We start from the raw sequence: 13,194 nt of genomic DNA, 5'->3' as shown, positions 1-13,194 counted from the left end.
GACTGGCGACCCCCAGGGGGAGAGCCTTCTCTGTGGGGGCCCCTGCCCTCTGGAATGAATTACCCCGGACATATGAAGGATCCCCAACCTCCGTGCCTTCCGTCGTGCAGTGAAGACCCTGTTATTCCAGCAAGCCGCTCTGATGGGATAAATGATTTTAATTTGGTTTTAATGGGGTTTTAAAATTGGTTTTAAAATGAGAGTTTTAAATTCGGCCTATGATTTAATTATTTTAATCTGCTTTTAAATTCTATTTTGTACATTGTTTTTATTATGGCTGTTCACCGCCCTGAGTCCTTCGGGAGAAGGGCGGTATATAAATTAAATAAAATAAAATAAAAAAATAAATACATTCACCATATGTCTTCCTTCTCGCTGTTGATGGGTGAAATTTGCAATGGGCTCCATCTCAGAGGCTTTATTTCCTTAATTAAACAAGAAAAAAAAAGGCAATAACGTACATATCAGGGGTGAAATCTAACAATTTTTGCTACCAGTTCTGTGGGTGTGGCTTAATTAGTGGGCGGGGCTTGGTGGTCAGATGACTGGGTGGGCAGGGCTTGGTGGTCAGGTGGGCGTGGCCAAGTTGACATCACTTCTTTGCCCTTTTTTAACCTAAAAAATACAACACAACACAACTGGCTCACCCACAATGTAAAAGCAGCTGTGCTAGACCCAAAATGGCCCTTGAAACAAGCAGGAACCTCACACGGCCACAAAAAGCCCAAAAAACCAACTTTCACACTTTACACACACACAACACAACACAACACAACTGGCTCACCCACAATGTAAAAGCAGGGGCAAAATGGCCTCCAGCAACAAGCAGGAACCTCACACAGTCACAAAAAGCCCCAAAAAACAACTTTCACACTTTATACACACGAAATTCCACATACAGTTTTGTGAGATTTTGTGTGTTTGTGTAGTTAGAGTGAAACACTACAGAAACACACAAAATCTCAGAAAGCTGCACAAATATTATTTTATTTTATTTTATTTTTATTTTTATATAAAAGCAGCTAAATTTAAAACTTCCTAAACTTTAAATGGTTAGATCTAAAAAAAGAACAACTAAAAAAAACCCCAATTAAGTATTTTTTTTAAAGCTCCCAAAGGGGAAAAAAACTTACCCAATTGAAGGGAAAAAGGCAGGCAGGCAGATAGAGCTGCTCACCGATGAGCTTGATTGCAGGCAGGGAGATTCAGTTGCTTGCTGATGCAATTGGTTGCAGGGGTTACAGCAAGCGAAGCAAGGCAGGCGTGCGAAGGTAAGCAAGCTGGAGGCTGGGGGGGGAAGGGATTTTTGCTACCGGTTCTCCGAACTGCCCACTGCCATCGCTACCTACTTGCTCGAGCTGGTCCGAACCGGGAACATTTCACCCCTGGTACATATGTACATACAGATATTACCTTGGGGCCATATTGTATTTATATTGTATTAGTATTAAAAAGTGCTTACATTTTTTTCCTCAGGCTCAGAGTATTTTCATATTTTTCTTTCTTTCTGTGTGTGTTGTTTATTTTAATCACCCTAAGATTTTATTATTTTTTTTATTTATTAAATTTTTATACCGCCCCCTCTCCCGAAGGACTCGGGGCGGTGAACAGCCAAGATTAAAAACACACAATACAAATATTAAAATGCATTAAAACAGAATTAAATTATCTTAGGCTTCTCCAATTTTAAAACCCCGTTACCCATAAAATTCACCAATTAAAAAAAATTTTAACCCAGCCCGGCTTGCTGAAACAGAAAAGTCTTCAGGGCCCGGCGGAAGGTCCGGAGATCCGGGATTAGTCGTATCCCTGGGGGCAGCTCATTCCAGAGGGCGGGTGCCCCCACAGAGAAGGCTCTTCCCCGGGGGGTCGCCAGCCGACATTGCCTGACAGACGGCACCCTGAGGAGACCCTCTCTGTGGGAGCGTGTTGGCCGGTGGGAGGTTATCGGAGGCAGAAGGTGGTCTCGTAAATAACTGGGTCCTAAGCCATGGAGCGCTTTGAAGATGAGAACCAACACCTTGAAGCGCACTCGGAAGACCACTGGAAGCCAATGCAGCTCGCGCAGGAGAGGTGTCACGTGGGAGCGCCATGCCGCCCCCATAAGTACCCGCGCGGCTGCATTCTGCACCAGTTGGAGCCTCCGAGTGCTCCTCAAGGGGAGCCCCATGTAGAGAGCATTACAGTAGTCAAGGCGGGAAGTAACGAGGGCATGAGTGACCGTGCATAGGGAGTCCCGATCCAGAAAGGGGCGCAACTGGCGTATCAGGCGAACCTGATAGAAAGCCCCCCTGGCCACGGCCGTCAAATGCTCTTCTAAGGACAGCCGTGCGTCCAGGAGGACACCCAAGTTACGCACCCTCTCCGTGGGGGCCAATGTATAGTTTATTACTGTTTTGTAATACGTTCTTTATATATAGGAGGTTCACACACACACACGCAGAGAATATAGTGCTCAATTAATAACCATTCATTCGGCGACCATTCCAAGTTACAATGGCACTGAAAAAACTGATGTATGACCAGTTTTGCTGCCAACAGTTTGGCAGTTCGATTCTCACCGTCCCAAGGTTGACTCAGCGTCCATCCTTCCAAGGTTGGTAAAATGAGGACCCAGACTTTTGGGGACAATATGCTGATTCTGTAAACCGCTTAGAGAGGGCACTTAGTAAAGCACTATGAAGTGGTATATAAGTCTAAGTGCTATTGCTGTTGCTATAACCATAATAGCATTCCCAGTCACGTGATCCAAATTCAGGCTCTTGGCAACCAGCATGTATTTACAATGCAGCATTCTGGGGTCTTGTGATTGCTATTTGCAAGCTTCCCAGCTGGCTTCTGGCAGATAGTGCCTCCTCCTGATCCTGTAGAAGCTCTTTGATACCCCAAATCATGTTATCTTACTGGATCATCTACAAGGCTTGGGGATTGGAGGCATTGTGAGCCTCCACAATGCCTCCAATGCCTCCAAGGAATGGCTCCATTCCTTCTTCAGTGGATGCTTTGAGTCTGTGGTGGTTTAGAGACTTCTAACATGCGGTACACCACGGGTCATTTCTCTCTCTCCTGTACTCAACAACTCCATGAAATCCCTGGGGAAGGTCATGTCACTGTTTGGTCAGACTGTTTGGAAATTATCAGTCTGCTGATAATTTCCAACTTTACACAGCCATCCCAGCCTGTAGAGAAGAAGTGGTTGACATCCTATCTCAGTGTTTCTCAACCTTGGCAATTTTAAAGTGTGGGGACTTCAACTCCCAGAATTCTCTATCCAGCAAAAGCTTGGGAAACATTTTCCTATCTTGATACTTGGAGGCTAAAAAATTTAACTGGGAGAGAACAGGCTGAAGGGAAGAGAATTCAGAGTTTCTAGCTTCATTACCTAGTTTGGCAATGAAACATCTGCAAGAAAATCATCACACTTGGAAATCACTAAGGACCCCACAGAAGAGGATTCAGATTCTTCAAACATCTCCATTCAATGTAGAGATGCTAGGATAGATGTGACCCTCATAATCACATTAGGATGGGAAGCTTGTTGATCTTTCTCATGTTATTATTAAGTTATTTTTGTTCTCTTGCTGATGTGTCACATCTTGATTCCCCTTTTTATTTTTCCCCAGGGCTTCGGGTACTGTTTATACAGCAATAGACATTGCTACAGGGCAGGAGGTGAGTGTGATGCCATTTGTTTCAGGGTTATTTTGCTTTTAAACATTGAGGACTCGTTTCTTTTCTGGGTGGAAATCTGACCACCCAAAGATTCTCACTGTTTAATGCACTAACCTGATGATGCAGTTCATGGCTTGCATATGGTTCTGCTTATGTCCTAAATGAAATGAAGTCTTATGGGGACAAAGAACAAATCCTTCCCTCCCTCCTTCCCTTCCTTCCTCAGGTGCCATGCCAATCTATATAAGTATATAAACACCTGGTAGATTGTTAAAATCCGTCCAAGCCAATTCAGGTTAGGAATACCTATAGTTCTGTCTTGCAACTTCAAGGATGAGAAGGAATATCATACTTTATTTAGTGCAACCTTTAAAAAACAGTATTCTCTTTAATGAAAAAAATATATCAAGTCACAGGAGAAGAAGAACTGGAAAGAGAAGAGAATAAAATATTATCTGCTACATACATATACATTAGGTGCCCAGAGCCAAGTTCCAGCAACTCTTGAACTCATTCTGGTAGACTTAAGAAAAATTTAAAAAGCCAAAAGAACTACATAAATATTTGTTGAATATTGTGGGTTAGTTGTATCAGAAAGCACAGGGAAGGCAATTTTGCTGCATTGTGTGGCTTATATAATTTAGTGTATGATCTCATGTATTTTCAGTGGGTGATACAGTCCAGCTTCTACATTAAATGGCTGGAGAAGCAGGTGTTAAAATCCAGCTGCTGTATTAATTAATAAAACACTCACCTTTCTAACCAGGTATTGGGATGCCTTGCTGAAACATTTCCTACTTAAGGGTCCTATCATTAATTCTTAACAGTTGGATAAAACCTTTGATTTCAAAAGATGTCTGTAGATGCCAATTAAAGAAAGATCTCTGTAAAGACCTAAGATTTTCTATGTAAATACCCTATTAATTAGAACAAAGAAAAAAATCAATGGTGGGTCAAAGATTATTTTAAAGCTTCCCAATGACATGTAATGTGTTTGAGATGATGTGCCATTATTTATATTGACTGAAAGGCAATCCACATTGATTGATCAAAGCAGAAAATGACTTTGAAGTACCTCTAGTTTGGTTTAGATTGAGTTATCATCTCAATACAGGAGTCCTTGACTTACAACCACAATTGAGGCTCAAATTTTTGTTGTTAAATGAGACATTTGTTAAGTGAATTTTGCCCCATTTTATGACCTTTCTTGCTACAGTTGTTAAGTGAATCACTGCAGTTAATAAGTTACTAACCTGCTTGTTAAGTGAATCTAGCTACATCATTGACTTTGCTTGTCAGAAGGTCGCAAAAAGTGATCACATGACCCTGGGACACTGCAATGGTCATAAATATGAACCAGTTGCCAAGCATCTGAATTTTGATCACATGATCATGGGGATGCTGCAAAGGTCGTAATTTTTTTAAAAATGGTCATAATTCACTTTTTTCAGTACTGTTGTAACTTTGAATGGTCACTAAATGAACTGCTGTAAGTCAAGAACTATCTGTATTTTTGCTCTTCTCACAATTGGGTCAGAATGACCCAAGTTGAAAAGAAAGGGTGTTACAGATTAACTTCTGTATGTGAGAATTATTCTCTCTTACATTAATTTCAATGTCTGTGATGGAATGTGAGAAATTTGGGGAAAGGAGGTACCGAGAAAACAATCAGAGAAGAAGAGAGAGGAGCCCCCAGTTACTTGACAGACAGATATTGTATGCAAAGTTGCTTAAGTAAAATTTTTAATGTTGCCATTGCCTTAATCTGCCAGCCCTTACTATGGAGTAGTACACAAATTATTGTGTATTTTATTACACAATAATTGTATGATTTTTCTTGTCCCCCTCCCTCTTGTTTTGGGGATAATATGATTCCAGGTGGCAATAAAGCAGATGAATCTGCAGCAACAACCCAAAAAGGAATTAATCATCAATGAAATTCTGGTCATGAGGGAAAATAAGAATTCCAACATTGTGAACTATTTAGATAGGTAAGTAACCCCAAGCATTGCTTTCTTTCATCACTTTTTGCTGATTTCTGTTATTGTTAGAAATACTGTAGAAAGAGGGCGGTGTTGGTCTGTAATAGCAAACATTCCAAGGAAATTTTAGCAAATTCTACGAAAAGACATAAACTTTCATGACTTCAAAACTCACCCTTTTTCCTAAAATGCGTTAATCAGGAAAAGTCGTACCCGATTCCTTCTAAGGTTTATTGTCAGAAAGTTTACACTAGCTTTCAGTGAGATGCTTTTTTGACATGGAAGCACCTTTATTGCAACATTATTGTAAATCTCTTTCAAGAGAATCTTATCCTGAAATGTTTTAATTTTGGAATGGTTTGCTGCAAAATACTGACCTGTAACTGTGTGAATGCATCCTATATATATTTTTTTCAGTTACCTTGTTGGAGATGAACTGTGGGTTGTAATGGAGTATTTGGCTGGGGGTTCCTTGACAGATGTGGTTACAGAAACGTGCATGGATGAAGGACAAATTGCTGCTGTCTGCAGGGAGGTAAGAAATACTGTGCTGAGAAAATATAATAGTTGATATCTTTATGATAAAGTAAATCTTCCCTTTTTAAATAATAATTCCACGATTTACTAAATTAGTATTCTGCTGAAACTGTTTCTGTTCCAGTGTGCTATCACTGTCAAGGCATTGCAAATACCTCTGGGTATTTCGCTGTGCACTGAAGGCCCTGTTGTTCCGCCAGGCCGGGCTATCGACATGATAATTTTAAATTGGGGTATTTTAAATTTCTGGGGTTTTAAATGGAGCCAAATTTATTTAATAATTTTAAATTTTAAATTGATGTTTGTCTTGTGTTTTTAAATAGGCTGTACACCGCCCTGAGTCCTTCGGGAGAAGGGCGGTATAGAAATAAAATAATAATAATAATAATAATAATAATAATAATAATAATAATAATAATAATAATAATAATTTCAATTAAATTTACAATTTCTATATTTCTTTTTGCCATATTTATTCCTCATCTATTTTTTTTAAAAAACCAATATTACCTTTCATCCTCATCTCTAATCTTAATCAAATTCAATTTTTCCCTTTGTATTCTATATTATACCCCTTCCCATTGTCATCTATTTTTATATCCATCCTCACATTGGTTAATTATGTAATATTACAATTGTTTAATACAAATTCAACATTTTAATATAAATCAATTAGTTATATAACTATCTTTTTTGTATTTATTTATATTTATTTATTTTTCATATTTGTATACCGCCCTACTCCCGAAGGACTCAGGGCGGTGAACAGCCATAATAAATACAAATACATATAGAAGTTAAAAACTATTAAGAAACAGATTAAGTAATTTAGGCTCAAAGATTAAAAAAACATCCAAATTTATCTAAAGAGGTTTAAAACCCAATTTAAAAGCCAGTTTAAAAGCCAATTAAAAAGGGAGAGTTAGGCCAGACCAGCTTGTTGGAATAGAAATGTTTTCAGGGCACGGCGGAATATGCGTAAGTCTTGGATGTTTCGTAACTCCGGGGGAAGCCCGTTCCAGATGGTAGGTGCCCCCACAGAAAAGGCTCTCCCCCTGGGGGCCGTCAGTCGACATTGTTTGGCCGACGGCACCCTGAGGAGTCCCTCTCTATGGGAGCGAACTGGTCGGTGAGAGGCTATTGGTGGCAGGAGGCGGTCTCGTAAGTACCCTGGTCCTGAGCCATGGAGCGCTCTAAAGATAGTAACCAAAACCTTGAAGCGCACCCGGAAGACCACTGGGAGCCAGTGCAGCTCGCGCAGGAGGGGGGTTACATGAGAGCGCCACATTGCTCCCATTACCACCCGCGCGGCCGCATTCTGGACCAGTTGGAGCCTTCGGGTGCTTCTCAAGGGGAGCCCCATGTAGAGAGCATTACAATAATCCAGGCGTGAGGTGACAAGGGCGTGAGTGACCGTGCGTAATGAGTCCCGATCCAGAAAGGGATGCAACTGGCGAATCAGGCGAACCTGATAAAAAGTCCTCCTGGCTACGGCCGTCATATGCTCTTCAAAAGACAGCCGTGAGTCCAGGAGGATGCCCAAGTTGCGAACCCCATCTGTGGGGGCCAACGACTCGCCCCCAATAGTCAAAGATGGCGCCAATATATATTAATATATATTGTATATTAATCAATATGAACATGAATATTCCAATTATTTCCATGCAATCCAATTTCTTACAAATCAATTATATTTACCAATAATAATAAACCAAATAATTTCCCCCTCTTATGTTACTCATTTTCACATCTTAAATTCTCCCAATAACCCACATAGTTTTGCCCATATAATCCTCCAAATCACAACTTAATCATTTCTACTTTCATCACAATATATAATTAAAAATATTTCAATCATTACAATTTCCCTAATTAAATTTAAAAATGTTCTAGCTGTTATCCAAGCTACAACTTAATCCTTTTTACTTTCATCACCATATACCATTAAAGGTATTTCAATTGTTACAGTTTACTTATTCATATTTCTAAAAAAAATAAAAAAATAAAAACTTATTGTCTAGATTTCAAAAATACAAAGACTAATATTCCAATTATTATTCATTTCATTTTTACAATCATGATTTCCCATTTATTTCTTACTACTATTCATATTTCAATTCTAAATATGTATAACATTTTTCTCTTTCATTTCTTTTTCTTTTTCTCCCTTTCCATTTTTATTTTTGCCTTTTTCTTTCTCCTTTTTTTCTTTTGTGTTTAAAATTTTGAACGCTCCTCTTTTGCCCTAAATTTCCCATTGTTTGCACCCACCTTTTTTGGTGAGGAAAAAGAAGAAAAAGAAATCTCCCTCTGTCTCTGCCTAATTTTGCCTCATTGTAGCAAACAGCAAACAGCCTGCTTTATTTTCAGTTTCGTTTTCAGCATAGCTTGATTAGCACAAGGGAAAAAAAATCTGCTCCAGCACTCTTTGCAGCAAGCAGAAGAGCCCTGCGCAAAACAGCTGAGAGCAAATCAGAGTCGGGAGGCTGATCTAATCAACTTGTGCTGAAGCTGAAACCAGCTGTTTTTTCTTGCTGTTTGCTTGCAAGGAGGTAACTGCTGTGAGGCACAGGCCAAAGGGTGGGGGCCAGTGGGTGGGCAGGGCTACATTGGGTGTATAAGACGCACCTAAATTTTCACCCCCTTTTAAGGGGGAAAAAGGTGCGTCTTATACTCCGAAAAATACGGTAACTTTCCATCTGGTAGGAAAAAGAAAGTTAATGGTCCTAATATACTAAGAAGTATATTCTTAGGCAGAAGCTGTTCACTCTTCCTTGTAATCCACAAATCACCATTATTTTGAAAATAGTGACCCTTCCTGCCTCTCCTGTGTCAGAAGATTGCTCTTTATTTCTACATTTCTCTCTTTAAAATATGTTCTTGTGTTACTATTGCTGTTGTTAGTGCCTGCAAGCATTAGACTTCTTACATTCAAACCAAGTGATCCATAGAGACATCAAGAGTGACAACATACTTCTTGGGATGGACGGATCTGTGAAACTCAGTAAGTACCCTCTCTGCTTGTTGTCCTGTCTGTCCTACCTTGACAGCTATTGCTTTCTCTGAGAAGAAGGTAAAAATCTCCTTCCACAAATATTTTTTCTTCTAAGATTAAATTACAGCATGAAACAGAAATTTGGTTGGATTTGTTTCATCATCTTTGTAGGAATATCATCAATCGCTTAAGAGATTGTCTATCACTGTGTATTTTGTGAATCTATGTAAAGAGCAAAAGGAATAATCTTGAGGAAGAAGAGGAAGAGTTTCAATTGTCAGATGAAAGAAATTGAAGTCTGGGACAGAGCAGTAACCTGAGAAAGTGTCTCAGACAAGATTCTCATTAGTTCTCATGAAGATAAAGAGAGAGAGAGGCAGGAAGCACTCAGGCTTGAAAGGCTCTTTTATTATAACCATACAATAAAAATATTTTTAGTGTTCATGGTCTGGTCTACCTTGAAGGGCTGACATGAGTCTTGCAAGTTTGAATATGCTTCCTCCCTCCCCTGTGGTGGAACCACTGACTGAAGTAGAGGAGGCCCTAGAAGAGAAGGTCAAAAGAAGCTAAGAGTCAATTCAGAGGAGGAAACATTTGAAGTCAAACCCTTAGGTCTAGATCTGCCATTCCCATGGGAATTCAAAGAGTTTGGCAAGATTCTTGTAAATGGGTGAACAATGAAGAAACCTATTTGATCCATTCTCAGAGCTGTTCTGGTTGCTTGTGCCTGATACACACTTTATCTTCAAGAGAACTAAGGGTGATTGTATCTGAGATGCTTTTTCAAATTATGTTTCTGCTCTGGACTCAGAGCTTGTGGCTCTTTTTCCTCTCCTCAAGGTTATTCCTTCTGCCCATTATAGCCTGGCACTCTGAATTATGGGATGGCATTTCCTGCTTTCAGTCATCTGGATATTATTACTATAGATTTGAAGACCTGATGATTCACTCAATCATTTGGATTTCATTGAGTAGCTTGATTTAATATTGCTTGATGTTTGCTGTTGTATCCCTTATTTAGTTTAATCATTGTTTTGCACTATTTTATCCATCAATGATTATAGTAGATCATATAGCTATAAAAGAATTAATTAAGGCCTGTTAGCACTGATTTCCAAGGCTTAATGGATCACTAAACATGGCAGAAATGAACAGTTGGAATACTGGAATCAACCCAAGAAATTTAAGACAACAAAGGGTGCAGTTAAACTCCATTATAAAGGCTGGGCAATATGTAAAATGATACATACATGAGTGTATCTGTATCGATAGGGATTAGTGCCAAAAGGATACTTATTTATTTTACTAAATGTAATACAGCCACACTTACAATACTTTCAGTTGTTCGTTTATGAAGCATTAAAAAATAAAACAACCATGCATACTTAAAGGAATTAAATGGATAAGAAATTATAAAATCAAAGACTTTGGTACCATCAGCTCTTCTAGGCATCAGGCAACACCTTAAGGCAGGGTTGGGCAATTAATTTTCCCAAGGGGCCATATGAGAAATGGACTTTTGTGGAGGGCTGAATCAATAGGCTGAACTGTCCCAAAGGTGCTCTTTCCAAAAGCCATCTGGATTTTCTTGGTTTATTTTCTTTAAAAACATTTTGTTCTCATTCCAAGAAGCTTTTTCAAAGCAAATAAACCAAGGAAGTCCAGTTGCCTTTTGAAGAAAGCATTTTTGGGACAATAATGACCTGGATGATTGAAAATCTCCATAGACAATAAGATGAGCTGTTCTGTTCAATTGCAGAAATGGTATAAAGTCTCCTGCTTGAGCAGAGGGTTGGACTAGAAGACCTCCAAGGTCCCTTCTAACTCTGTTATTTTATGTTCTATTATCAGTATGGTTTCTACAGTAATAATTTTTATTTTCTGTTACCTGCAGCTGATTTTGGCTTCTGTGCTCAGATAACTCCTGAACAGAGCAAGCGGAGTACAATGGTGGGGACACCTTACTGGATGGCTCCTGAAGTGGTCACAAGGAAAGCATATGGCCCCAAAGTGGACATTTGGTCTTTAGGAATCATGGCAATAGAAATGGTAGAAGGAGAACCTCCGTATCTCAATGAGAATCCTCTTAGGGTAAGATCAACATTCTACACTGTTACGTTTGAGTCCTTCCAAAGCTTGAGTGTGTAGTGGAATTCACTGGAGTGTACATTTGGATGGAGACCAGTCCACCACAGCCAACTCATGGACTAAGTAGGACAGACATTTCTAGCTGTCTATCCTAGAAAAGGCAGTGGGGAAAAAAAATTCTCCTGCAGCTTTTCCCTACTGTAGAAGGGTACTGAGATAACAGCCCATGCTGTTCCTTCTTCAGGGTTATAGTAAATACCAGCTTAGCTCAGAAAGAGAGAAGTTGGTGAGAAAGTAACTCAGGATTGTCCCATCTTGATTCTCTTGGGTACAAAGAGCGCAGGGAGAGAGAACTCTGTTAGACTTTCAAAATTGATGTCAACTCTTTCAGGTAAGCCATGTCATGAAATTGCCTCTACAAGACCACTGGAACTCTCCTTTATTGTTGCAGAAGATAGAAGTCCTTTGATCAATTGATCAAAACAGGGATATTTTGGTCAAAACTCTGACAAAACAACCCCTTCCCCCTTTTGAAGCTCTGCACAGAAAAACTTGGTTTGCTCTGATAAGTAAAGCTCACCCATTTGAGCCCTTTTCAAAATTACACTGACTGTACAGGTAGTCCTCAGCTTACAACCATTTGTTTAATACCCATTCAAAGTTACAACAGCATTGAAAAAGGTGACTTAAGACCAGTTCTTGCATTAAAAACCATTGCAGCATCCTCACAGTTCCATGATCAGAAGTTGGTGCTTGGCAACTGGTCTGTGTTTACAATAGTTGCAGCATCCCAGGGTCACGTGATCACCATTTGTGACCCGACCAGCTGGCTTCCAACAAACAAAGTCAATGGGTAAAGCCAGATTTGCTTAACAAGCACATAATTGACTTAACAGCTGCAGGGGTTCACTTAACAACGGTGCCAAAGAAGGTAATAAAATCAGGTGCAACTCACTTAACAATATCCTTACTTAGCCACAGAAATTCTGGTCCCAATTGTGGCCGTAAGTCGCATTTTGCTTTTATGTGTTTATAAGAGAAGAATATGGGTGTGATGAGGCATATCTGACCATCTACCTAAATAACGGGATTGATTCAATTTGTTATTTTATCTCTCAGGCCTTATATTTGATAGCTACCAACGGGACACCAGAACTCCAGAATCCTGAAAGACTTTCTGTGGTTTTCCGGGACTTTTTGAACCGCTGCCTTGAGATGGATGTTGACAGGCGAGGGTCTGCAAAAGAACTCTTGCAGGTAAATGAAGGAAAAGCTTAATCTTTTGACAAAGTATAGCTCTTACGGAGATTCTCTCTGACAGGGCAGCCTGACAGGTTAAGCTGCTTATAAATTTTGCCCCCTTGTATGGTTACTCATATTTCATACATTAGGGCAGTGATGGTTAACCTTTTTGGTGCCGAGTGCCCAAAGCACACATGCACACGCATGAATGCACGTGCATGTGCCACCACCCCACAAAATGCAATGTGGGTGCCCCCCACGTATGCGCCCCACGCATGCATGCACGTGCGCTGCGCATGTGCCCCCATTTTGGCTTCCAGGTTGGTGCAGGAGGCTTTTCAGGCCCAAAATAGAGTGGAGATCAGAGAAGGCAGGAGGAAGTTAGGATTCCATGGGGGAGAAACTGTGGAGATCAGAGAAGGCAGGAGGAAGCTAGGATTCAATGAGGGAGAAACTTTGGAAATCGTGAAAGGCAGGAGGCAGCTAGGATTCGATGGGAGAGAAACTGGAGATCGGAGAAGGCAGAAGGAAGCTAGGATTTGATGGGGGAGAAACTTTGGAGATTGGAGAAGGCAGGAGGCAGCTAGGATTTGATGGGGGAGAAACTGCAAAGATCAGAGAAGGCAGGAAGGTAGGAGAAAGCTAGGACCCGATCTCCACAGTTTCTCCCTCACCAAG

The 13,194-nt window shown here is 40.1% G+C and overlaps 1 protein-coding gene across 3 annotated transcripts in view; it reads left to right on the top strand.

The window, feature by feature from the left end:
- PAK3 (p21 (RAC1) activated kinase 3) overlaps positions 1–13,194 on the top strand; it is a 154,553-nt gene that overhangs the window by 136,558 nt on the left and 4,801 nt on the right. For all 3 annotated transcript variants that reach the window (XM_070952034.1, XM_070952036.1, XM_070952035.1), the window contains 6 exons: positions 3,624–3,672; positions 5,551–5,663; positions 6,072–6,189; positions 9,096–9,195; positions 11,081–11,277; positions 12,394–12,531. In XM_070952034.1, the coding sequence (XP_070808135.1) occupies positions 3,624–3,672; positions 5,551–5,663; positions 6,072–6,189; positions 9,096–9,195; positions 11,081–11,277; positions 12,394–12,531 (715 nt within the window). The remainder of the gene's footprint in view (positions 1–3,623; positions 3,673–5,550; positions 5,664–6,071; positions 6,190–9,095; positions 9,196–11,080; positions 11,278–12,393; positions 12,532–13,194) is intronic.

This window comes from Pituophis catenifer, unplaced genomic scaffold (assembly GCF_029215685.1).
Source record: "Pituophis catenifer annectens isolate HBS135680 unplaced genomic scaffold, rPitCat1.0.hap2 SCAF_11, whole genome shotgun sequence".
NCBI classification, from domain to species: Eukaryota; Metazoa; Chordata; class Lepidosauria; order Squamata; family Colubridae; genus Pituophis; species Pituophis catenifer.
Note: the sequence above shows the minus strand (reverse complement) of the source record. Positions and strands in the feature narration are given on the sequence as shown.